This window comes from Homarus americanus, unplaced genomic scaffold, assembly GCF_018991925.1.
Source record: "Homarus americanus isolate GMGI-L3 unplaced genomic scaffold, GMGI_Hamer_2.0 scaffold45698, whole genome shotgun sequence".
Lineage (NCBI taxonomy): Eukaryota > Metazoa > Arthropoda > Malacostraca > Decapoda > Nephropidae > Homarus > Homarus americanus.
In genome coordinates, this window is record NW_024735554.1 from 5,466,154 (window position 1) to 5,493,625 (window position 27,472).

General features: G+C 37.0%; 1 protein-coding gene across 8 annotated transcripts in view; it reads right to left on the bottom strand.

Moving 5' to 3' along the window:
* LOC121871446 (protein bark beetle-like) overlaps window positions 1–27,472 on the bottom strand; it is a 58,381-nt gene that overhangs the window by 6,947 nt on the left and 23,962 nt on the right. For 3 of the 8 annotated variants that reach the window (XM_042373757.1, XM_042373752.1, XM_042373750.1), the window contains exons 6-35: window positions 27,054–27,292; window positions 26,742–26,833; window positions 25,980–26,137; window positions 24,198–25,726; window positions 23,497–23,660; window positions 22,604–22,830; window positions 22,053–22,247; window positions 21,290–21,412; window positions 20,825–20,922; window positions 20,307–20,411; window positions 19,963–20,098; window positions 19,391–19,511; window positions 18,453–18,665; window positions 17,110–18,186; window positions 16,124–16,332; window positions 15,662–15,815; window positions 15,085–15,381; window positions 14,007–14,264; window positions 13,373–13,635; window positions 12,311–12,522; window positions 11,230–11,460; window positions 10,524–10,648; window positions 9,765–9,890; window positions 7,959–8,021; window positions 6,521–6,646; window positions 6,031–6,208; window positions 5,496–5,649; window positions 5,087–5,337; window positions 3,436–3,629; window positions 1,350–1,538 (exon numbers count right to left, since the gene is read on the bottom strand). In XM_042373757.1, the coding sequence (XP_042229691.1) occupies window positions 1,350–1,538; window positions 3,436–3,629; window positions 5,087–5,337; window positions 5,496–5,649; window positions 6,031–6,208; window positions 6,521–6,646; window positions 7,959–8,021; window positions 9,765–9,890; window positions 10,524–10,648; window positions 11,230–11,460; window positions 12,311–12,522; window positions 13,373–13,635; window positions 14,007–14,264; window positions 15,085–15,381; window positions 15,662–15,815; window positions 16,124–16,332; window positions 17,110–18,186; window positions 18,453–18,665; window positions 19,391–19,511; window positions 19,963–20,098; window positions 20,307–20,411; window positions 20,825–20,922; window positions 21,290–21,412; window positions 22,053–22,247; window positions 22,604–22,830; window positions 23,497–23,660; window positions 24,198–25,726; window positions 25,980–26,137; window positions 26,742–26,833; window positions 27,054–27,292 (7,507 nt within the window). Of the gene's footprint in view, window positions 1–1,349; window positions 1,539–3,435; window positions 3,630–5,086; window positions 5,338–5,495; window positions 5,650–6,030; window positions 6,209–6,520; window positions 6,647–7,958; window positions 8,022–9,229; window positions 9,245–9,764; window positions 9,891–10,523; window positions 10,649–11,229; window positions 11,461–12,310; window positions 12,523–13,372; window positions 13,636–14,006; window positions 14,265–15,084; window positions 15,382–15,661; window positions 15,816–16,123; window positions 16,333–17,109; window positions 18,187–18,452; window positions 18,666–19,390; window positions 19,512–19,962; window positions 20,099–20,306; window positions 20,412–20,824; window positions 20,923–21,289; window positions 21,413–22,052; window positions 22,248–22,603; window positions 22,831–23,496; window positions 23,661–24,197; window positions 25,727–25,979; window positions 26,138–26,741; window positions 26,834–27,053; window positions 27,293–27,472 lie in introns of all 8 variants that reach the window. The other 5 variants (XM_042373758.1, XM_042373756.1, XM_042373755.1 and 2 more) reach the window with 4 other exon arrangements.

The following is a 27,472-nucleotide window of genomic DNA, read 5'->3' on the forward strand; positions in this document are numbered from 1 at the left end:
GCTGTGGTGAAGGGCTGAGTGTCGTCATTGTGGTGGTTTAGACACGAAAATTCTAAGTTCTTAAAACCCATATTTTCATCTTACATAAGTAAAGATATGCATGCAGACTAATGGGTAACTAGAGAATTAATTATTTACTCTATCTAGATGTGTGTACTGTACTGAGGTATGGCTAGAGGTCTGGGGGTGGTGTAGGGAGACATGGAGGCCTATGGGACACAGTCTATAAAAAATAGATGCCAAAATCTTGGCAGCCTGCTGGCTAATAGCAGCCTCTATAGTGGATCACTCTACCAGCTTTTCAGTGTAAGTGTTAAACAGACCCAATTTAATAATGGGGATAGATATACTACACTGGATACAGTACACATAAAAATGTGAGACCACCTGAAGATTCACCCACCAGATTATTTCATCTCACAATCAACCATCCTAATTCTAACCTAACTCTCCGACCGTCCTTGGGAGCACTAGGACATTTAATCATCGACCTGTGGTGTAATGGTCACCATGGTCATCTTGCAAGCAAGTGAACCCAGGTTCAATCCCCAGGCAGGGTGAGATTATGTGCAAGTTTCTTTTCACCATTTGCTTCTGGTTACCCAGCAGTAATTGGGACCTAGATGTTAATCAATTGGTGAATCATGTTCTGGGATAATGGTTAGCCAGTGCAGTTAGCGAGCTGCCCGGTCTTCTCGGATTATTCTTCACACTGGGTCTTACGGCTCTTTGGCTGTTGTTGTGTTGGAGACAGCTTCTACATCATAAACAAATTCATGACTATGTGGCCCTAGGGCAAACCTGGCCAGCCTAGAACATGAGGGGCAACCATTATTTATTGATTCATCACGTGAAATAAGCTCTACTGTACTTAGTATGTGATAAGCATTGCACCAAAAGATAAGATTCACTGCATAACATTTACAATAAGGAATACTGTTTATATGCTAAGCCTCATATAATTTTAACAACGTATTATACAGGGGACACTTTAGAAAATCTATATTGTACATCAGTTCTAAGAAAAATTCTTATCTACACATCAGAGATAGATATAATTTTACGTAAGAGCAGTGTAAATGTGATAGATGGTAGAAGCAAAATAGCAATTAAGATCTTGTGGTAGACAAACACCGTACCTCCTTCATAACCAACTAAAGTTTCAATAATTATCACTACAGATGAGCATCACTTTATAGACACAGTTTACCTTCTGACTCTCTAAGACCATAACTTGTGCTTAATAGTTTCATATGCCTTTAAGGTTTCATGTACCTGTACTAATGTTATAATTGTAACACAGCTGACATACCCAAAGGAAACAATGTTACCAACAACAATTAACATACCTGGAGGGAGGAATGTTATTGTTAGAACCATTCCACTGCTGTGCGCGAGCTTCAGCAGTGAAGGTGCCGTTTTCTCGGGAGTTAAATGAGGAGTTGTCCCTGAACCCGTGATTTTGGAAGGTCATGTTAAAACTTGGGTGTAATAGTTCTGTCACACATGCATTTTCTAGGTTAGGGTCTGCAGAGAATCTGTAATGAAATTATGAAATAACTTTTGAGACTCAAATGCTGAATTTATCACTACAAATTTAATGATGGGGTGTTTAAAATCATTACAGTATTTAACTTCCCAAGGTATGGAATGAACCAAAGAAATGAATAACTGAAATATATTAACCAAAAGTAAGTCTAACAACATTTTTTTGTGTTATATAACAGCAATCAAGTCAAATACTGTACATACAAGGTGAAGGGGGACTCTACTCCTTTAAAAAAGAACATACAAAATGCATCTTGCATATGAGACTTCCATGACCAGTAAGTTATAAGAGGGAGGTAAGCAACAATTTCTACCAAACAAGAGACCGCCCACAAACTCAACAACAGCATTGACATAGCCAACCACTCATAAAGTATATACAGTACAGTACAGTACTTTACATGTAGCCCTCGATATATGCATGTTGTATATGACAATTGGTTGTTATGCGAGGACCCTCTCTGAAAAATTCATCAATTACAGTACAAGAAAATTTTGGCTTTGTGCAAATGAGCGTGCGAGAGCACGTTCCATATCAGTTACAGTGTGCCTCTCAGCACCACAGCATCTTGGCCGCTTCTCAGCTGATGTTAGTGAGTGATGCATGTGGGTGTGGTTGGGACTCCACACATCCTGTTGCCACATGCTGACACTGGCAGATCTGGGCTTCTTGTGTGCATTTTGTGGTCTGTATAACTACCATTCCAGTACTGTACTTATTAGAGCTATGGCTTCCAAACATCCTGCAACTTCATCTCCCATTGTCTCTAAAACACCCTTCAAACAGAAGAGGAATGAATTGGTGCTAGAAATGAAGTTAGATATTCTAAAGTGTGTGGGAGCTGGTGAGGGACTCCTTTGTGCCTGCAACCTTGGTAAGTCTTCACTACTGTATACACTCTCAGCACAAAGATGGTGGACAGGAAGAGCCCTTTATAGCCAGTAAGGGCTGGTGAACCACTACTATCACCTCTTGTACTGGGCTTATAAGTCTGCTTTTGTTTGTGGGTACGAGGGTTCTTTACAAACAGTTGCTATTTTGACCTAAAACTTCATTTAAATCCATTTTTTATTACTGTATATACTTGTGTATAATTCGACCACATTTTTGGGTAAAAAAAGCCTGATTTTTTCATATACTGTATCCAGTATCATGTATGACTAAAACGTAGCCTTTGAGAAATACTAGGAATAATCCTAGGCATATTTTGTAGCAAGACACCAAACTTTCACCAACGCATCTTGGCCGTAACTACCACCACCAACAGATGACACTATGAACAGTGTTATCAACTCTGAAACTAAATTCCCACCAAAGTTACCAACTCCTATACTGCATAAAAATTTTGTTAGACACAACCATAAAAATAGTTTTAGCAGTACATTTAACATCAAAACTTCAAATTGTAGGCATATACCCTGTACAGTAAATAGCAATAAGGAAAGCATATAAATAGCAATGATGAAAGCATAAAACAATATACAAGTTAGTGTATATACTGTGGAAGGCTCAAGGACACTCACCATAGCAACACAGCCCCCAGCTGGGACGCTGCCTCTCTGCCTCCCCTCAGTGCTCAGTGCCATGGGAGGTGTACAGTACAGTATAATGCAGTAATGGTGGGATATGCCTTTATAACACTCAGCACTTAATATGAATTTGAAAGGATATTTTTGTCTAAATAAACTTTAAAAAAGGCAAGAAATTTGAAATAGTTTTATTATTGGTAGATCCTGTGGTGTGATGATTCACATTATGGTAGATCTTATCAAAAAGTTTTCAGAACAAGATATTTAACTGTGAGGAATTAGATAAAACAACATATACAGTATATATATCTAGCTAAAGCAGTCTCATTACTTAAAACATCCTCCGATGTCACTTACCTATTATCAAGCTCTGAGGTGTAACCGGGGGGAGACTGTGTTGTTTCCTCATACACCACAAAGCTTGGATCCTCGTCTACTGAGGAGTTGAAGTTAGACTTGGATATGGAGTCAAAAGATCCATGGAGACCATTCATTCTAGATGCTCCTCCAACTGAGCCTCCACCCTTCATGGGCACCGCTCTCTGTGGCTCCTGTAAGGTGTGGGGATACTGTACAGGTGTTTGTTGAAGTCACTTTTATATAACTATTTCTAACTGTCAACGATTAAACATATTCTTTAAACTGTACTGTACTATAATGTACCTTGTAATTTAATACAGCACATTCAAATGCAAGGATGCTTGAAAGAAACTTGAATGATGTAGCTTACAGTGCTTTCTATCAAAGTACAACAGATCAACCCCAACAGAACTTGCCTTTAAATGACACAAATTTGTCATTTATCAATAATTTCTATTGAAAGATAAAAGCGACTGGAAGTTTGAATATAAAATTTACATGATACTACTCTTAGTAAAGAAGCATCACAAGAACTGATCAACAAAAACCTGGTAATGAACATGGCCCTGAGATGTGATGCTGTAAGAATGGAAGTACACACAGCCATACTTACCTCCGAATTTAAAATAAATCCTAATACCGGTAATTGAAAGTAAGTGATAGAGACATGAGTGTGGAGCAGCCATACAATAAGGTGCACCAAGAGGTTCGGTTGAAAGTGAAAAAGATTTACGAATAAAAGAAAGTTGCTTGATGGAGTGAAGGCATTCTACAGGAGCAGCAGTAACTAAGGTTGGGTCACATTTAACAAAGGACCAAATGAGAGCTTTAAGACAAGAATATGTAATGTCTTCAAAGTTGTTCCTCTTATTCATGGATGGAATAGTAATGTTAATCAAGGCAAGAGCACTGAGGGAGGAACAAAACTGAGGCAGGAAGGTTGGATGTGACCTCTGGTGTAACACTATAGTTTTCACTAAGAGTGAACAGGAATGGCAAAGAGTAGTGAACGAGTGAAACAAGTTGTGTAAAAGAAGTATATTAAAGATAAATACAAAGAGAAGTAAGGTAATAATTTTGCGAGGAAGTATTCTAACATGGTGGACTTAAGTAAGCCAAACAGGTTATAAAAATTTAGCAAATCCAAATGAAAATTATAATAAGGAATAAGATACTTGAGGAAGTTAGAAAGATGTCCAGTACAGTATCTGGGAGTGAGGTTAAGTATGGTATGGTACTGAGATGAAAATAAGGAGTAAACAGTAAAGAGGAGAATGGTGAAGGAGGGAGTAACACCCAGGGAAGGGAGATAATCTGGAAGACAAAGGAGGAACTAAAGAGATACCATAATAATTCCTACATTAATTCCTGGCAGGAAAATATGAACTTGGGAAGGAATAGAATGTATCCTAATTAAAAAGTTTGGAGTGTAAATACCACACAATATCTGGTTTAAAAGTTATCTAAACAAATATTGAAATTTTTCCTCAACAAGAGAAGAGAATTTGTCTCTACTCAAAGTCTATCATCAACCTAACACAAGTATTAAGGAACTGTTGTATAAAACCAGGAGGCTTAACCCAGAGGAATGTATTTAGTTCGTGTAATTTCATGTTTACTTTGTTAAGACCACATATCTGGGACCCACCTCGATGATCCTCCTGCGTCCTATATCACTGAACCCTCCACTGGTGGTAGACAAGGCAGATCTGTTGGAGCGGATAGATGCACGAATGGAGTTCCTGCGCATTATGCGTTCCTTGCGTCGATTTCGTGACTTACACACCCAGCAGGAGACACAGGCAGCAACAAGGATCAAGCAACCAAAAGTCACTGTGATGGCTGCCACAGCCAATGGGTCAGAGGTCCAGGCAAATTTATCAATAGTTTTATCTGGGTCTGCAGATACAAGTGTAGACATTAGTAGGATGTATATTATATCAAAGCTTTCACAATATTCTCATATGTTTTCAGTTTCATACTAAATTAAATGTAGGGAGGATATGCTCAAACAAGGTTTCAATACACTTATACATGATTTGTAAACAATAACTCACCAGATTCACAAATGAAGGGAAGATTCAGGTTGCAGTCGACAGAACGGACTTGCCTATAGACGAAGGCAGCACATCCACGTATAACATCCAAGTGCTGCACCCACACCATATCATATTCCCACAGATACTCAGGCTGCTGGTCTAACAACCAATACTATAACAAAACAGATATAAAATTTCTTAATCTATCCCCAGAAGACTTAAGGTCTGAAATGAAATGGGAGTTGTGGCTTAGATACTGTCAACAGTTTTCTTCCTCATGTTGTGTGGGATCAACCAGTGCTGGCACCACACTCTTCAACAAGCCAATTTCCCTTCAACTGTAATTGTAGCAAACTGCAGCACCAACTAAACCATTCACTTTACCAGGGACCTTGATGGTGTTTCTCATTCACTGCCTCACTCTCACCATTTGATATATAGTAAGCCCAAAATACCTACTGAACTTTATTTACATGACCTGCAACTTTATTATTCAACACTTTGATTTACTTCATGATTCAAATATCTTAAAAGGTATTTAAGAGCATCATACCTGCACTTCCCAGTACCACTTCTGTAGGAATGGTAAGGAGGCATTGTCCCTTTTGCAGAATGCCTTAGCTTCTTCATGTGTGACTGGACCACCAATGTACAGATAACAGGCATCTCCGACTCTAGTGTAGCCTGGCTCACACCCTTGTAGTAATGAGTAGTTGTTCAGCTTCCATTGACTGTCAAGGAGAGTCATGTTTACTTAAGATCACAATTTCTAAAACCTGAAATCATCCAAACTGGTGATTGTATGAAGATATGAGAAACGAGACATATTCTGACGAGTTTCTACAAACACCATCTGTGTGACGTTGTAGTTTACAAAATTTCAGGCCCTGAGTGACATAGCAAGTAAAGCTCTCATTATTTTTAATCAATAGTAATCAATTTAATTCCTGACCTCTGCCAAGCATAATAATGAGCAATGAAATGCATAATAATAAGTAATGAAATGTATAATAATGTAAAATATCAAAAGTAGGATTTTATACCTATAATCAACACGAAGAAGAGTCACATCGTCTGTTTTATCGTGGATACGTCCGGACACGGCCACGGATGTGTTGAACCCCCACCAGTTGTCTCGAGCATCAATGGGAGTCTTCCAAACATCTGACCTGTAACACCGAGCAGTGGGCATAACTTAACCTTAGAACAATTTCTTGGTGAGGAAATAGTACCTTAATAATTTTCCTGGCTCAAGGCTGCTGAGATAGTGGTACGGTACATGAATAACTAAAGTTTACTGCACTTAAGACCAATGAAAGGTGCAAAAAAAAAGAGGTTAAGTGAAGATAAAGTTCTATTACAATATAATACTGAATATCTCCATTCACCATTGTAAGCTGTTACTTCTCAATAACTGTATATATCTACAGTATGTATGTTTAAACTATCATAGAGGAATAACTAAATCCTAATTTACTTCACAAGATTGATAAAGTAATTCAATGTCCTTAAAAGTAATCATTGTCATAATTTTCTTTACTCTGTCACTGTTTAGGTAATTAGGTTCAGAAAGATTCCCCAAAGTTGTCAAATATCCAGAACAAAAAGTCTTAATTTGATCTTTTATTTGACTTTAACAAAATGAAATGAGCAGACGGTTCAGATATATAACAGGAATTAATCTTGAAAAGGATGTTAAACAATGAAAATTTAAATATTCTGCATATCATAATGCCATGGTGTGTATAAGTTACCTAAATTATAATAATATGAATCAGGCACAAGTGGAATGTAACACCAGCATGAAGGAAAGTTTGGCACACATTTCAAGGCCACAGGAAGGATTATAGAATGTTACAAAAGAGGGAAAAACATATGACTGTCAACAATAACTATCAACTGTAGTTATCTTTTGAGTGAAATGGCTCATTTACTTTTGTTCTTCTCACTGATATTAAAACTTGTCTTTACATTGTTATTAAAGCATATAAATTGTACTGTAGTATTGTTACTTCGTCTCTATTTAATTTTCAGTTTATCGTTGGGAAATTTTAATAATACATGTACATTATATTACTTGTGAACAATACTGTACAGGTGAACAGTAAAGGTGAACATTTACTGATAAGAACATGCAGAGTCCAAAAACTTCCAAAGGTGGGATTGTACATAATACTACAAGAGAATTACAAACTACAGGTGCACACAAGGTAAATATCTCCTACAATGACAAGCCAATTTCATTTAGAGCCAGGGCAAGAGAGACAAATGCTTTCTATAATTTTGTCTTCTAGTGCAACATAACATCCCCTATAATTTTGTTCCTCAATGGAGTATCATGTAAAATATCCCCTTCTATATTTAATACATTACATCCAAGAGATTATCAAGTACACAAAAGTACAAACTCTCACCAATGGCTCATTTCATTTTGGTTAGGTTATGTTAGGTTTGACTAGGATAGGTTAGGTAGCTACTGACCTCTCATCAACCATTTCATCGTAGGTGTCCACTTGGGAGCATTCCGTGGAAATGTTGCAGCGTCTGTAATCCACAAGCAGGCATGCAGTGGTGTGTTCATCAATATATACATGCACTTATCTAACCTCAAGAAGAACGGCCAGTAACTCATGCCAAACTAAAGAGTAGTTGTGCTGTACCCATCATGAGATTTATACTGAGGTGCTTCTAAATAATATGTGGTGAGTGAAAAGTGTCAAGGAGAAAATATAAAAAGCTAATAACCCTAAGATTAAAACAACTACAATACAAAGAAGCAAAACTAATAAGAGCACCGACCCAAAAACTCTTGTTTATAGTCATATCTTATGTGTTGAACTGGGTGAGGGACCTTCATGTGTAAATAAAGCAAGTTAATGGAAAGTGATGGCAAAAATGGGCAGGTAACTGAGGAGCTGGTAATACTTCATCCATAAACAGTCTTGAGACACATCTACAGTATCTTGAGGTCCTATCTTACACGTCCATAGAATACTGTACAGTACAGTACCTCTCCCACACACTGTTGGCAAGTACTAGGTACATATAGTACTGGATAAGAATGTATCTGTACCTGCACCAGTCGTGAGCAAAGAAAACAGGTACAGTTATGTTTTCTATGGCCGGGTTGAAGCAAGAGGCACAGTACAGTAAGGTATAGATGCTTTGGCAAAACTAATGAGTTAATGTTATTATTGTTTTACATAATATAGAATTATTATCCTTAAAATATTATTTTAGATTTGACGGGTGCAGCTATGAAAATCTGATACATGACATAACCTGGCAGTTATTCCTTATTCACAGGAGGTGATCAACATCATCATCACTGACCTAATGTTGTCAATTGTATGACTTTTATCTTCTTCATGGGAAGCAAACTTTTACAATTTAATTCATTTGACCAGAATAATCTAATGTAATTTTGATGTACCTAAAGTACTTAAGATTATACAAATAATTACTTCAGTTATTATTGAAATCAAGCAATTTGTACTCCAGTATAATGCTTTTCCATCCATTTAAAGTTACCAAATCCATGAAAGAAATTTGTCTTAATGGTAAGAGAAAATATTGTATATACAAGTATGTACTGCAGTGTACCAACCACTTTCTATTGTCCAATTAGATAAGCTCCTGAAATGCTTGATATAATCCTTTACCTTCTTCTACACTGTAGCAGCATCCTAAAGCATACAGAAAACAATTGAACATGCAAATCTATTGTTCCCTCTGAGTCGACATGACCTTACCTACTGAGTCCAGACCTGTGCGTGGGCAGTCAAGGAGGCGTGCGAGGTGCATAAAGTAGTGTGATTAGAAATACATATTTTTCTTCGCCCTAAGAGTCATGTTTAGAAAATAATCTCAAGTATTTTTACGTTCTTAAGTTTGGTTCCAGGAAACAATCATTGAGTTCAACTTTGCTTGGAGTTGAACCACAAAGAGAAAACTGAGCCTGCCACTTTTATCCTTATACAGTACTGTATTCCTCTAGAGATAATCCTCTACACAACACAGTCTCCTGCTGTCATAATAACTGCTATATTGAGGAGCTACAAAACAAACAGTACAGGTAATTTATAAAAATACTGAACTTATTCCAATCTGCTAAGCTAATTTCTTAATAAAAACAGCTACTGTACATAGATACATGAGATAACTTAAAACTAAAATACATTTTTTTTCAATTAAACAAATTAGAAACTAAAAAGTCAGTTATTACATTAGACATAAAGATAAATATAAAACTCAAATACTATATAAAGAAGTGTTAATGTGACTTACACAGATTCATTGACAGCGACAAGTTCATAAGCATTGTCCAAGTTGTAGAAGACATTATCTACAAACTGTTGTCCAGCGCTGCCAGCTATGATGGTGCCTTGGTAAGTTGGGTCCATGGCCATGTTCCTGTTGGCACAAGATTTATACTTTATGACCTGATGAGGAACTATACACAGTATTTATTTTTCTGTCAAGTATATTGCTCTTCTGAGTTAATGGGTCTGGAGAGATCCACTTAGGTCATCCAAAATATTTCTCTCAATGATTTAAACAGCACTACTTATAATAACAATTATTCTCTCATAAAAACTTTCTGCAACAAATCTGAAACTTTCAAGATAATGGAACAAAACACCACAAATAAAGCTTAATTTACTACAGTGTGGAGGAATCATTTGCCAAGTATTGGATACTGTAGATAACATTACCACAGTAGCATCTGGTTACTCAGGACAAGCATCCATGTACAAAATCTTATCCATATTTTGTGGAATCATTTATATCCTGTTTGGTAATTCTCATATTCAAAACATGACAGAATAAGGTACAGATATTTAACCCTTTTACAATGATGATTTTATTCAGCTCAGAGGTGACCAGTACACAAAGGGTTAACAGTCACTTCGGCTTCTTTAAGTTTCACAGATTTAACTGGGATAATTAGCCCACTTTTTCAGCTCCGAAAGGACTTATTTCATGAAGCATTATAATCTGGTATAGATGGGAAAAAACACAGCCTTTCAAGGTTACAACACTCACTTGGCAAAACTGTTATGAGATGTAGTCTGGTACACGGGCAGACGGACTTTCTGGAAGCCATAGATGTCTAAAATGTGTCGGCCAATGTTGCTGTGAAGGTAATTATGAGTGAACACAGACACCACCTGCAAGGCAGTTTAGTATTAATTTTCTGGTGATATTTCAGATATACTGTACATATAATACTGCTTCTGTGTTGATGATAAGTTCATACATCATGAGGAAGGATATGTTTAAATATCCTTTAAATCATAAAGTATACTGTACTGTACTGTATTACTATGATGATAACAACTGCAAGGTTTATACATTATACATGAAAGATATATTGATTACTTTGAGATATTAATGCATTTATGTAGAGTCAACGAGACAAAAGCCCTGAAGAAGCTTTGTCATGAAATCCAATGAAAATTATGTTATGATGGAATATAAGAACAACTTACACAAGATTGAGATACAAAAATATGATAATTTTCCTCATCTCTATATTCTGATCATTGGTAGACTATAATAATTAAGAATTTCCTAAGCAATTCCAGTAATTAAAAATACTTACCTAGACTATCAATTATCAAACACTTAACAAAATGTTCTCCTTAAATTGTTCTTTAAATGGAGATAAAAGCCAAATGATGAGAACCATAGACAAACTAGCATAAAAATCAATGAAACTCATAAACATGTTAACATAATGTCTGCTAACCTGAGCTAAGGTGATGACGTCATGGTACGGTGAGTAAGACCAACTGAAGTCATTATAGGCTATGAGTGCGTGCTGGTATGCCGAGTTTTCCTTGGAGGCTATGAAGAGGGCCGGCCAGTGAAGAGTGTCCTCAAATAGGTTGTTGGTGACGTTGGCTTGCAGCTTCGTCGCAGAACCCATGGATCCAGCATTAATGTAAACGCCTCCAGTATTGTTGCGCACCACATTATTCTGTTGCGATTATCAACACGTAAGACTCTTCGTGTAAATTAGAGACAAATATCAATAAAATAACATGAGTTTGGAAGAATAAACAGTACAGGTAGTAGGAGAAAGTTTACCTATACAATACTGAATGCATATAATGTTGTACAGGAATGAGTAAATGTAAAGTGGTGAAAATAAGGTGGACAGGATAATGAAATATTAGTAAGAGACATTTAGAAGAGGTGAGGTGTTTTAGGTCTTGAGGAGGTGAGGTGTTTTAGGTCTTGAGGAGGTGAGGTGTTTTAGGTCTTGAGGAGGTGAGGTGTTTTAGGTCTTGAGGGGGTGAGGTGTTTTAGGTCTTGAGGGGGTGAGGTGTTTTAGGTCTTGAGGAGGTGAGGTGTTTTAGGTCTTGAGGAGGTGAGGTGTTTTAGGTCTTTCAGAATGTGCTATGTGGCAGTGAATGGAATAACACATGATGGACTGACTCACATGAGGAGCTGAAGGAAAGAAAGTAATAGATGCTTAGTGAATGTTTATGTTAAGTTAATTGAATCAAAGATGGTTATATTATACTCACTTTTCAACCCACTGACTTATCAAGCTATATTTGAGTCTTTCTCTACTGTACTTTTACTTTGCTTTGCTTTAATTTACTTTACTTCATCCTCTTGTCTGCTTACTCACTTAACCCAAGCATTTGGTTATACGTACTGTACTGTCAATATAAAGAAGCAACATTTATTTAGGGTTGCCGGGACAAATACAAACACACATTATTTACTTTTTTATTCCTAAATAAATAAACAAATACTCTTCTCCAACTAGAGAATAAAAGAAAAAGATAAAAGTGTATAACAGAAGCTCAATGACAAACCTTGATATAAACATCCTGCATATTCTGAAGGTCTAGGTAAACAGCTGCTCTAGTAGTAGTGAAATTCGCATAGAGTTGTCTCCCGTTGTTCTCTAAGCGGCTGTATGATAGACACATCCATGGGTGCACCTCCCCAGCCGTGGCGGTAAAGAAGGCACCTTCCGCGTTGTCATAATACTCATTATATGTAAAGTTATGCAGAATGTTTCGATCTGTTAAAAAAAAAGTAATAAATTTCCTATTTTCCTTAAATTTACATAATTCTGGATAATAAAATATAACAAGATACAGTACTGATGAACCAGATGCTTTTCCACTTTGTTATTACAGTAAAGCCTCTCAAGCTCACACTTGACTGGCCAACATGTGAGTTAAGTGAATTAAAGAGAGATTCATAACCTGGGTACAATGGACTTTGGGACCATGAACCCAGAATTATCAGGTGAGTAATACTGTACAAATGGTTGGACTGTAGATCATGAACACTAATCACTGGTCAGGGAAGGAGGAATAGAGTCGTAAGAGGGTGAGGGTATGGCTACTGACAGGTGTACCCAGACCAACACTTACATCACTTAGTCGGTGGTAATGAAGCTTCAGGAGAGGAAAGCATTTGCATATTTCTTATCATTTACAGTAATTCTCTAGATCAACACTAATTATTTTTTTCTTTTCTTATATATTTTTTAGCAGTGTTTTGAGTATTTTTTCTTTATAATTAACTCTGTTGGACGATCATAAATTTGAGAAAACTTAGCATGAGTAAAATTAACACAAAACCATCCCATAATTTGAAGTGTCAGTTGGGATTTAGAGACATTACGTTGCCATGATGTAATGTTTCAAGAGAGCAAGGGAGAAAAAATTAAAATAGTCAAGAAGACCAGCAGGAAATATACAGAGAACCACCCGCAAGAAAATGAGACACGACTTTAGGCACAACAGCACAGTGGAGATTTTTCAAACTACCTAACATTGCATATACAGTACTTAGGTACTGATGCCAAGTATATACCTGTACTTACTAATGCCAAGATCTGATTTGGGAAGGTATATACTTACTAATGCCAAGATCTGATATGGGAAGGGTCACAATTTCAGCAACAAAGCCAAGATCACCCGAGGCTCCGGTAGCGTGAACCTCCACAGATAAGCTCGTTCCTTCCGTCTTGAAGAATCTCATGTGATTTCCGCTGTTCATGTGAATCTCGGCAAACTTCACAGTTGTATAGTTGTACACGTCTCCATCATAGAGAACGATGCGGTCCTTCACAACTGGGTCATCAGTGTGTACGGTGGAGTCATACAGATTAAACTGAAGAAGCCTAATTAATGAGACAAGATATGATGGTTAATAGAAGATTTTGTCCCTTGTTAAATCTTATTCTAAACCTCATTAGTCACATTTATATAATTTGGTTGCTGTACTTATGAATTTATTCATTTTATTTCAATCAAATTTTTGAGATATACACTGATAAGACCTGTATTTTTAAGTTAAAGATAAAAAATTTGCAATAAGGCCTAAAACAGAGAAATCAATCAAAAAATGTAAACTTGAAAAATCTGCAAAATTAGTACAGAATGTGGGAAAAAGATTAAAAAAAAAATCATGCCAAATTCCAAGCCCAACAAAGTGAAATTGCACTACAAGTTCAATAAAAACCAATTAGAAGTTCTTTTAGACTCTACACACCTGAATCCAAAATTTTTTACATTGAACACCGATGAAAATATCTTGACACAATCCACAGGTCGATTATCATATTTGTAGTAAAGGATGATCCTCTCCTCAATCCTGAGCTCTTTGCTAGAGTCACAGATGTCTACCATCCCGAACATGTGGTATGGGAGACGCAGCTTGGTCAGAGGGAAGAACGATGACTCTTCAGTTTCACGTGTCTCTCCGGTGAGGCCCATGAGAGTGACACCCACACCCAGATTATTTTGAAACCTGATTAAAACATGAAAATAATGACAGTCAATGAAAATAACATTAATATACTCGTACAATGAAAAAAAAAACCTTTCTAAACCTTCTGCCTTGACAGATATATTGTAGGTAATAAAAGATTAATAAGATCAGTACAAGTATATGATTGTATGGTATTGTACAGTAATTCTTGCTCTTTGCTAACTTTTTTACCTGTCCAATAACATCCTACTTTTTCTTCTCTTTCTCTACTGTAATCCTGAGGGGGTGTGGCCTGTTTTCCTACTTCCTCCCTAACCTGACCACATTACAGTACTTGGGACAACTGACTTATTCAAACTTTCTTATAAATATCTTGAAAACTCATCTTATCTTGTGATTTCTTACTCTCAGCCTCTTCTGACTGGCTCTCGGGATCTCCATACACAATAATGTTGTTCTTATGCTCAAGATGATCCTCGAGTTCTTCCTCTCATGGACCCCTAAATTTCTTCACACACACATTCACCGAGGCCCCTAACTGTTGTATGACCTGTATTATAGGATCCTGGCACACACTTTCATACCTCTTCACACCTCCTTGTTGGCCTCTAGTCTGACAATCCTTTACTTGATTTCACATCACTTCCACTTTATATAATACACAAATCATGCTTTCCAATTTTTCATCCAATGTCTTTTTAAACTTTAGTTTTATAATTCTATCCTGACAACAATCATAAAACAAAATTATTTCAATCTTGATTACTTGTTTGACACATTCCTGATACTGTACTGTAGCATATCCAAACCAATCTTCCCGCAAACAATTATTTTAGGAAACAAACTTGTGATGACTTACTTGTTGTATAACATATCAAAGCCGTCCTTAGCAGAGACAATGGACAGGCCATCGTATGCCGAATTCCTTATGGTAACTCCCCGTAGTTTTGGCGTCTCGTGGAAAGAAAGAATTGCTGGAGATTTGTCATTATGAAGTATTCCTGCACCTTCAATATTTACCCATTTCATCACAGAAGGTAACACAGTTGTGTGTGAGTTACCATGCACTAGCGGGTGGGCGTGAGCATGTTCTGGGCTGTTGGTGTTATGGATCCTCTGGTACACATCCATGTGTTCAAAATTAGGGATTGAAAACCTGCAGGAATGAATCATGTGATAAACTATGGTACATACTGCATATTAACACTAATCCTTCAGTTTTGAATTACTGTAATGTAATTCTTAATTAATTATCAACCCATCTCCAATACTCTATATTTGGTTTACAATGAGCTGCATCCCTTTTGGTACCTCTCTCTCATACCCGTGTCTCATACTACATATTATCAAGAGCAGCACACAAGTTTGGCTAAATGTACACTGGAAATACAAAATAAATGGCTGGTTGTGATGAAGAGAAAACATAACATGCATACCTAATGCCACCCCAGTATTCTTCATTCTCATTCTCTAAGTTGAGATCTCCACAAGATATATAAACAAAGTCACCATTCCAGGAACATTCATAGGTGTGGTTGAAGATCTGGCCATTCATCCTGAGGGAACATTCATTTAACGCCATCTCTGTACCTGAGAAAAGAAAACAAATTTATAATACCAAAACTTGTTGCACCTGACCATGGCCTTTAAACAAGAACAATGCTGCTCATAATGTTACTTTAGATCAGTCTCTCACAAGTGCTGGACATGGTTTATCACTTATGGAAATAATTTTTGCTTTTCAAATGGTAAAATTACAGGAATTGATGAACTGAATATAGATACTGACAGAGAGCTCAGTTTTTTTTTTATAAAAATATTATAATATATATGTGTTAAAAAATTTTTATGATTGATAAAATTTTAAATTCATGTACTGTAATTGTATACATTCTTACCATCACACTGAATAGGGTCAGGCCACGATCGAATGCGTATTAAAGCATTGGGGAACATCTCAGTCCGCTTATTGCGACCATGGAAGACGTTGACTATATTGTGTCCAAGTTGATTACACACTACTTGGGCGTTGCGCTCAGTGAATCTATTATCACAGATTGGTACCCACTGCTTCGTTGTACCATTAAAGATGTCCAAGAACCCGTCTCTAAATTGGCATTCAAGAAAATGTATAATTGAAACAAGACTTTCAAACTGGGGACGATAATTAAGATAAAATCTACTTGGATCTTGCTCAAGTTCCAGCTTGTCTCATAAGTTACTTGTATAAATATTCATCACTAAAGTCTAATGCTAAATCACAGAACTAATTTTGTGAACAGAATTAGACATTCTTATTACTGTAGAATTAGAATATTGAATTTTGAAACACCATCTTTGGGATAACAATTGCTAAATCAATCAACACATCACACAACTATTCTGAAACTATGGATATTCATTCTTCAATTATTCAATGATATCAAGAAATAGTTTTCTGATGAAACATAGACTGAATATGACTGAGTGCCACAATAAAATATAGTTTAATACAGTAATATCTCTGTTAGCCAGAATCCCTCAAACCCAGAGCTCTCCGATAGCCGGAATTGAAATTTTTCTCGGAAAATTCCGGCTTTGAGAACGATTTTCCGAGGGGCATATTTTCCGGAAAATTCTGAGAAAATTTTCCCGATACCCGGAAAATTCTGGGGATGAGGGATATTTTTCCGGGTTCGAGATATGATGTAATGGGCAATTTATGGAACTTCCGAGAACATTTTTCCGTTACCCGGAAAATTCCGGGGATGAGGGATTTTTTCTGGCTTTGAGAGAGTCGTCTCGTTACCCGGAAATCTCTCATTCCCGGAAGTGCTCTGCACCAATTGTTCCGACCAACGGAGATATCACTGTAGTCAAATGTAAAACTGACAAAGAAACTTACCTTCTGCCGTCACAGTCCCCTTCTACACATAGTCTTACAGATTCTAAAGATGATTTTGTGTGGCGGCCAACTCTGTAGTGCGTTGCCGTTGAAGTATCAACAGGTCGCATGGTGATGCGGTTATGTTTGACACCTACTGCTTCTAAGCGACCCAGAACAAGCATTCCAACGCTGGGAAAGAACTCCAATGTAGCTCCTGCTTCAATCACCAAGGTCACTCCCGGCATGACAGTTAAGTCAGACTTTATGACATACGGTTCAGAACGTTTTGTTAATCGTAAATCATGTAGAAGTCGACCACCAATGGCCTCCAGATCCATTGTCTTCTCTTTTGTTGTAGATGATCCCACTGATGACACAGGTGCTCTCAGGTTGTCTTCAATGAGGTATGGAAGATAGTCGGCAAGTGCAAAGTTATTCCAGTCATCAAAATCAAAGATGCGCTCCTCAATTACTTTAGGGTCACGGGAACCCCACCAATTAGCTTCGACATTTAGATAATTATCAATCCTACTGGTAAAGAGACCAGCCAGTAATTCATAGTCCATTTCATTGGATCCAAACTGGTTATGAGTTATGTTTATTTTCTGAAGACCTCGCACTGCTATAGTGTAGCTGGCTGGCTGATATGCCCTAGATGGGCTGCTCCTAAGCTGAAGAGCATGTCTATTTCTTTGAACTTTGTTGTATTCAAAATGAGCTTGTACAACCCCAAGGATATCACTTTGACTGTTAGTGTTAAATTCAACAACATATGAGCCAATATTTGAGGTTATGGTGTTATCATAAATGAACATCTCTTTCTCCATGCCCTGCAGCGATATCAGACCTTGTTCACAAGTGTTCGTCTCAAATTTGGAATCGGTCATGTTTATACGAGCAAAATGGCCATCTACCAAGAACTGGAACCGAACGTTATTTAGGAAAGACGATTGATTGATGTAAATAGTATGGGTGAAGTTCTCAGTGTACTGCCACACATATGGCAGCGTTAGTACTATACCACCACCACCATTGTTTTCCATTACAGTCTCCTGCAGCACCCAGTGGAAGAGGTTGTTGGACTCTCGAACATCCCTAAGAATAAAACAATTGTGTGATGAAAAAGTCTGTCACCAAGTACATAAAATGATAAACACCTAATTCTGAATGTAGGGAAAGGAATGCATGAAAATGACATATAATCATGATTTTCAGAAAATATGACAACTTACAGTATAGTTTACTAATGTATAAAATGAAAATACTGATAAAAAACTCATCACTTTGCTATCTTGGGCTGTATAAAGCCACAATTACCATTAGAAATATTTGATTGAAAAACATCTCTGCAGTAAACTCACCAACTGTACTGGTCAATGCCTCGGCCATTGCCTGATATGGTGGTACCGTTGAACATGAAGGTTATCTCTGCAATGTCGTCATTATCCATCATGACTCTAAACGGTGAGAGTGTGTACACTGCCTGGTTGTTATTGTTTATAATCTTAGAGTTAATGACCACCATACTCTCATTAGCACATCGCATGAGGTGATCGCCATCATCTGTCAGATATCTGTTGAATGATAATATACTGTAGCTTGTTGGTGCATGAGACTGAAGGTATTATTACTATACAGTCAGTGTCCGCTTAACACACGCGATGATCCTGAGAAGCTGTACGTTGACTGCACTGAATGCGTGTGGGGTTCTTTACATAATGTGTTGCTGTAAATAACATGTTAGCTTGAGATTAACAATAATGGATGCAGTGAGTGACAGATGATAGCTTGGAAAAAATTTATAGTAATATAGTGGAAAGTAGAAGAGCTGAAATAGTCTGTGTAATAGATAATGTTATTCATTTAACAGTTAAAGTTGAGGAAGAATATGTTAGAGGACTCTGGGTGGGAAGATAACCACAGACAACACACAAAGAAGGGGACAATTGAAATAAATGTGAAGGATCCATACAATTCTCCTTTACTTTGTTTCCCTCCACAGCAGTTGATGGTCAGTAGATTAACTTTAGCTTTACTTTATTTTCTGATATTCTGTACAATTGTTCTCTTTTTATGGTAATAGTTATTGTGTCTTTATCACTATAATTTACTGGTAAATATAATGGGTGAGCTTCAATTAACAAAACTGTAACAATAAAGAGATATAAAATACGTTAACATCTTCTTGGGACACTAAACAATACATTTATCTATGAAAAAGTATAAATGTTTACATACACAGCCTAGTTACGCTATAGCTTCATGATATTGATCCTTAGTTAAGACTCAAATACAGTACCTGTTGTAATGCAGTGTAGAGATGCCAATATCATTTTGTTGAATGTTTGTTTTGTCAATGTACAGCATGGGCCACTTAGCACGGAAGTTGCGTAGATCTCCAGCCTGGGCGATGTCCCTCCCTAAAGAGTAAGTCATTGGATTATGTAAAAAGTTAATTCTAGACAAAAGATGAAGTCTTATGCTCAGGATGGGTAGCTACAAAATCAAGACCAAATACAGAAATGTCTCAATGGTAATCTATAAATTATGTTAACAGGATAGAAAGTGAAACTTCATCTTTAACTCTTTCTCACCAATTGTTGCAATTCAAAATCTTATTCTTGCTATTGCCAGACAGTCTTACTCACCTTAGGGAACCTCTAAGGCCAAAGGATTAAGAGATATTTAACAGTTTTCTAAATGGTTAATCATCATCATCATCATCTTTTTACGGTCATTTTCCTTGCATAAGTTAGTAAAGGTTACACAGAAAGAGATCTAACTGAGCAATGAATAAGAGAATAAGTTAATGTATGACCACAATGATGTCTTGTGAAAAACTATAAAACGTTGATGCAATACTTGACTTACTATCTATAGCTGTCAGTACAAAGATGACGTCACCAAGAGCATAAGGTCCTGAGCTGTACTCAATAGTTATGGCATAACTACCGGAGGTCGTAGGGAAAGCCACCTGGTCCCCTCGCAGGTCCCAGCGCGCAATATCCTGGAAACATCAAAATTTGAGAAAATATTTCAGTTAGGCATCTCACACCCTTTGCTGCTACATAGAGACAGAATTATGAGACTGTAATGTCTTGTTCCATCTAATACTACAAGTAACCTGATGAAACAAATGAATTTCTGTAATAAAGTAATAAGTCATGTTAAAATGCCACTCTAATGGATGACTTACAGTGGACAACATTTCTCACCTGGCTCTCAATAATCTTCTGGTAGTCATATATCACAATCATCTCGGTGCTCTCTGGTGTGATCGGGTTCAACACTTGGATTCCGATTACATTGGAATGTGACGTCTGAAAAATTACTGCCGATTAGAATATCATATTGACATGAAAGTGCAGTAATCTCACCCATACCGGGTCACTACAACACTCTTTTGAATGGAGGTGAGAAAGACCAGTTACTTTGGTATGACCACAGTGCTAATGAGCAACAAATACTAAGACTTGATGAGTGTAATATTTTGATCGTTCATCATCAACATTTTATGGCCCTCCAGGGGTGTTGAGTAGACCAAGTGACACAGTAACCATGGTAAAGTCTACCCCTGGAAGCAGCTCAAATTGTCTGAATGTTATATATAATAAAATTACCAGTAAGTTTGCTTCATGATCCCCAATGGAAAAAGTCCCTCTTGGACATATTGATAATATCACTTTTACCTCACCTGAAGAACGACCATAACTACCCGGTATGTAAGTCTTACCGAGACGTGGATGGTCATCTTGGTGTCAGCGCCCCGTAGTGTCTGTGTGATGAAATATTCTGGCTCATTGAGTGTCAGCTGGATATCCTTTGGAGTGTCTGAAAATGATTTTTCTTAAATTATTTAGTGATATGGAAATACTGTATTATCGTTGTTAGGCATAGAACAGGAAGCAGACTTAGATAATTTATTCAATCATGCACATTTATTGGTAAGTCTATACAAAATATCATATCTTCAGTGCCTGGTGTACTATTCATTCATGCCATACTGTAGACCAATTCTTAAACTACAATAACCACATCTACATATCTCACAGTATGAAACATTTAACATATGTATTATACAAATTTACCTGATTATAAACAGTTTACCTTGTATTAGACATATACTGTACTGGTAATACTGTACTTGTGAAATATAAATTTCCTATCTTAAGAAACTTCAAGTGATAGAAATACTAACCTGGAATTTTTCTGTATCTGTCATGCAGCAACTTGAGCCACCCTGTTAGCTCCCTCTGATCAGCTCGAGACAAGAATGGGTTGAAGTGGATGCCAGAACCATCATTGCCTTGTAGCTCCGAGTCTTAGAAAGTACAACAAGTGTTACCTATAAGTGTCAAGTTACAGCAGCTGAAAAATGTCTCGATCAAAGCGACATACAGCACAGGAAGATTATTCATATGTTCAAGCATTTTCCCACAATGACTCAAGCTATAAAGATAGACGTTGCTCTCCCACTATCGGCTATACTGTATGTGTGTTATGTTCGTGTGCATTTAGAAGCTTTCTCTCATGTGGGTGTGAATTTTTTATTTTTTGCTTATAATGTCATTGTGAAAACTGAAACTAATTGCAATAGCTGTTGATCAGTGATGGAAACACTTAACAAAGATTGTAGGTGTATGATACATCTGTCAATGTGAGAATAATTAAGTGAGGATTTTTTTTATTGAAAACTAATTGACTGACTTATTCATTGGTGAGATTGAGGTAATGGCAGCCATAATAACGATGACTAAAGTAAAAGTATAATGACTGATGGTAAATATGATTACCCTGTATTAATGAGAGAATGATAATAATAACAACAACCATAATGATGATAAAAGCTGTCATAAACTACAATATAACATCTTGCAAATTTTTCATTCTACTCTACAGTAACTTTCAATATAAAGATGAATGGAACAAATTACTTCCCTTTCCTTTTCACCGTCACTTACCAGTTATGTTGACCCCCATCTGCTTCACACTGATGCCGTGTCTTTTATTCCGGCTAAAGGAGCAGCCCTTGAACACCCGAGCGTCAGGGTTGGCAATGGCATACTGGTTACTGTAAATAACACCCACGCCGTCCTGTGAGTTGTCCCGGACTTCAATATCTTGTATAACGTGGTGATGGAAATCAATTTGCAGAGCTGAGAGATGTAAAGCATAAATAAGGTTAGGTTAGGTTAAGTTATTTCAAATATAACAACAAACAATAAGTAAAAAAAAAAGGGGGGGGAGGAGAATTCAAATATGTTTAATAATTCATGATTAAAATAGAAATAATAAAAAGAGAAACACAAAAATGAGAATTATAATCCAAGACTATTCTATCCATTAATGAGAGAAATATAATAGCCAATACACATGATTCAGTCCATTATATAGAGGGTCCATTAGACATGAGACCCTCTGTTATATGGAGCTTTCACTGTTCTTTCATACACACAAAAGGACTTGAAGCAATCAGCAACATCAACCAAGAGCAGAATCTCCCATAACTCACCAGGCTTAAAGGATCTTGTGGTATAGTCAAGGAGCCCTGCCTTCTCGATGATAACACCCTTTATGTGACTCTCGTGAGCTGTCATGCCTAAACGTATGCCTGCCCAAGTGCAAGGGTAGCAGCGGATACCTACATCTTCAGCGTGCGAGCAAGAGTTCTCTAGTTCCCACGAGGCATCACTCTTGCATCGTGTTATGTCTGTGTCAAACTCATCACACTGTACATTGCTGTTGGTAAATAATTCATGGTATATATCAGGCAACATTTCTTCATAGATAAATCTAACAAGTGTTTACTATTATATAAGATTTCTCATTTAAGTCATCAAAGAGAGCAGTATGGTATCCATGGCAACCTACAACTGTTCATAACATCCTTGCAAATAATACAAAACAACATTGACTAATTTTTAGGAAGTAAAATAAAAAAAAGGGCAAAATGTTGATACCAAAATTGAAAAATATGAGAATTATGACAAATTTAACAAAATAATTCTTTGTTGTAGAGTTTCCATCACTTAAGCTGCCTGGAACAAGGATTTGGACACAGAAACTGTTTCGTGGCATTCATGATGTTGATTCTCAGCTAAACTTGCAAAAACTTTTCACCACACATAAAAAACTGGACAGTAGCTCTACACTGTCTGTACTGCAGCATGAATCAACTGTATATGTGTACTTTCGTAAGCATGTATGCATATATTTTCCGATTAGTTAATAAATAAGATGCACTCACAATCTCAAAGTTAAATTAAAATCTATCTTCTGACATGGGACTTTTGTTTGCTTCCATTGTGATCTTAATACAGTACAAATATATGAATAGGATCTACTGTACTGCATACACATAACAATCTAACTAAGAATAGTTTATAGTAAAGATGAAACACTAACCTCAACAAAATCCTGGCAGTCTGACCCTCTGGTGGCATGTGACCAGGCTCCAGGAACCAGTCCTCTGGGTTGAGAACATGACCCATCTGTTGGCAGGCAGCCGCAGCAGCATCTTGGGTCCACCCATGGTTACAAACAGTCCCCCACTCACCACCTACATATACCTGATTATAATAAAGGCTGGTCATTAAAGGTAATTAAAACTGATAAAAAGATGTGTAATTAAGTAAAAATTATATGATGGACAGTGAAATTAGGAAGAGAACAATGCATGAGAGAAGGTCGATTAAAGAGCTGGGAAGTACGAAAGCTTGGAGGCAAGGAAGGAACTCAGAGGTCAGTATAACTATTCCTGCCTTAATTTGCAGCACTAAAACATGAACCTGGAGCAGAATGTTCTAAGACACAGAGAGCCATTACCTGAAGAGTGATCTGGATCTAACAGAATGGAAGGAGTGATGAACAGTGAAGTGTGTGACAGTTACTTTCTTAAATATTAAATTACTCTACTAGAAAAATATACCTAATAACAAGTAATGCAAAAGCTTTCATTTGTAGTTAACAAATGCAATTGTATGTTGTTATAATTATAATTGACAATTTAAGATGTTTTACATTTTTAGTAAGCTTTAGGGTCAAGTGTTTATAACTGTGGTTAAAATAGTACAAAATTAAACACAAATACATTCTGATAAACTTACCATCAGTCTTCCTTCAAGGTCATTCTTGCCTCCTACAAGCTTAACAGGAATGACTGGGCCCTCCGTTACATTGGACACCAGTACGCTAGTTGTTATATTAGCATGCTCTGTACCATTCAGCACTACCACCTCTTCTTCTGCATAAAGTGCAGCTCTGGCAAATGTCTCTTCCTCTGTGGTACCTTGGAGGGTGAAACGGACATCACGTTTTCCAGATCCTTCAGTGCGTAGGAGTCCTGCCACCATCATGCCCATACCTTCAGCAAACTCCAGTGTGGTGCCAAATGCAATGGTCAGTGTTCCAGTCTCGTGAACATATATGTCCCGAGTCACAGTATAAACTCCATCGTGGAGCGTAACCTCACCGTTCACTTCTCCACCAATAATGTGATTATCAACTGGATCAAAAAAATTTGGTTCACTCATCTGCCCTGGTTCAGTCACAGGCGTTTCTACATTGTTGCTGCTTAAAAGAAACGGGTGAAACACCACTAATGCCAGGTTGTAGCGGTCACGGCGGTCAAATATCCTATCAAATATAACCCTCTCAAATTTGTTTCCAAGCCAGTTGTAAGTAGCATTAATCGGTGTGCTCTGATCCGTTGTATGTGAGCTGATTTCGTAAAATGAACCAGGATTTTCAATTAAGTTTCTGTACAGAATGATATTTGAGGAACCAACACATATAACTCCTGAAGCACGACTTCTGGATTGAATGTTAATATAAAGTTCTTTGACAACATTGTCTTTTATTGTATTCTTTTCTACACGAAGGGTTTGATCTAGTCCGCGTAGGGAGAGAGTTAGACGAAGAACAAACCATCCAGTGTTGTCTCGAAAATGATTCCTTACTATATGCCCAACAAAAGGTAAACTTGGCAGCTCTACTTTGTCTTCATTGTAGATCATCACAGTCCCTCGGTCATTCTGTTGAAACTCATTGTACTCAATAGAGAGATTCATATTTACAGCTGGAGTAATTTTTACAGCTAATCGGTGGTTCTTCTGAAACAAATTTTGGCCTATTTGAACTGTTCGCCTTCCACCGTCTCTAAGCCAACAAGACTCTATCTCTATTGCTGCTCTGTGACCTTCCGTGAATGTGTTACTGCTAATGTTCACTAGGGCATCCCGGCAAAAGTTACCAATTCGTAGACCCACATCTAAATTTCCAGTTATAATTGAATAAGCCACACTGGTCTTATGTTGAATCTTGGTATCTAGTCCACTTTCATTGAACCACACAGCAACACCTCGAAGTGTGTTGTCAGCAATATTGCTCCATGTAACATTCTGGAGACCTCCTTCATAAGTTATATTTACACCATCGCCAATATTCTTGTTGATGGTAGAGTGAGTCACATTAACATCTCCCGCTCCCATCTTCACATTCAAACCTGATCCAAAAATATTCGCTGTCAAGTTGGACTGATGAATGTGGACGAGGCTGCGCAGGTTTTCTACAGCAACACCGTGACCAATGTTACCTCCAACCAAGGAATTGTGAAGACTAAGATCAAACATTTTATCTGCAAGGAGAAAATAATTGTGTTCACAAAGAAAAATTTACAGAAATTAAGATAATAATAAAAATCTAACATACTGTAATTGGTTTAAACCAATATAAATAAAGAAACATTCTTAATTGCAGTATATCACTTAAGCAACTCTCATTCCCTCACATAGACCTCTGGCAAGATGTGTGTGTAGGAAAAGTGATAAATGTAATTTTTGTACAACTATATTACCTATTTTCAAAAAGGTAAATATACTGCAACTTACATTTGCTTGCTACCACTTCCATGAATATAAAGGAGAGCTTCTGAGACTTGGCTGTAAACTTGATCCATATGGTGTTTCCTCGTGACACAACAGAGGACGGGAAAGTGTGGTTCTTCAGTTCAAACTTGCTCAATAAGTCCCCCCCTTCATCACGATCTCTGTTGAAATATTTTATTTATGAGAAGTGAGTCAAGTTTATTTACCATCACAAACTATAATTTCTCAATACTAGTGAACATCTTCGGTTGATGATTAATAAACATGTCACCAGTACCGTACGTGGATCTCCACACATATGCTGGGCATTTTTTCACCCATTTACAGTACAGTATATCTCAGCAGTTTCCCCCAATCTTAAGAATTTATTTTATTTTTTTTATTTTAACCTCCACTTTAGAACTTAAACTTTGACACCTGACAAACACCTGAACTTGGTGCTCTGTTTACTGTCACATTAGGAAACATCAACACACAAAATTTCAATGAGATCTATCAAGTCGTTAGAGAGATAAACCTACAGGCAGGGAAGACTTCATAAACCTCAGCACAAGTTAATTAATTAAACCTTCAATTGTGGTAGACTTATTAATTACAACTTATAAAACAAAAAGTCTAACTAACTAAAGGCTGATGGACTATACAGTATTCATCTCTTCATATGCTTTCATTTTCTGTAACAAATAATCACACAGTAACATTACACACAGGAAGTACAAAATGTGTTATTTAGTAAAAAGATCAATTTAACACAGTGTGATCTACCTGACTTCCACTGTACCAGCTCCATCCTCCTCAGTCTGCATGTATGAGAAGTGAACTGTGAACACGAAGTCTGATTTTCGGATGTAGAATGACTGTGGTGAACAGAAATAAATAATAACAATACATTACATTTAACGACAAAAATATAAACATAAAACAAAAATGTCTTCCAGTATGTTAACACTCTTTACAGTTATCACCACCATCAGTTGCAGCAGCACATTAATAAAACCTTCCTTATAGTATATTTATGAACATGGTAGTTACAAATAACAAAACAACAGTCAAACTTTCTTTGTTTATATAACTTACTTTAACACAAGTAATGTCCTTGAAGGAATACTTGTCCTGAGTGGCGACTGTCACAATAGGATAAGCTTGGTTAGGGTTGGAGGCTCCTGCACAGAAGTCCTGGAAAGTGTCTGACGCTGAACGGTTTGGTTCACGGTGGTGGAAGTTGTACTTGACTCCATCAGCGTTGTTGTCCATCACTACAGACGACTCATCTATCAACACTGAGCCAGTTGATGTGTTCACATACACACCATAACCTGAAAAAGCCTCCTCATGTACAAGATTTTATACAATAATTTATTGGTCCTATTAAAGTCATCCTTTAGGAGAAGAAATAATGTTATGAGAGCATATCCTTGTAATTATAATGTTGTAGTACTTTATATTTACTATGTGGAGATACAGCTCACAAGGATGCAGTGTGGCACTCAACCACT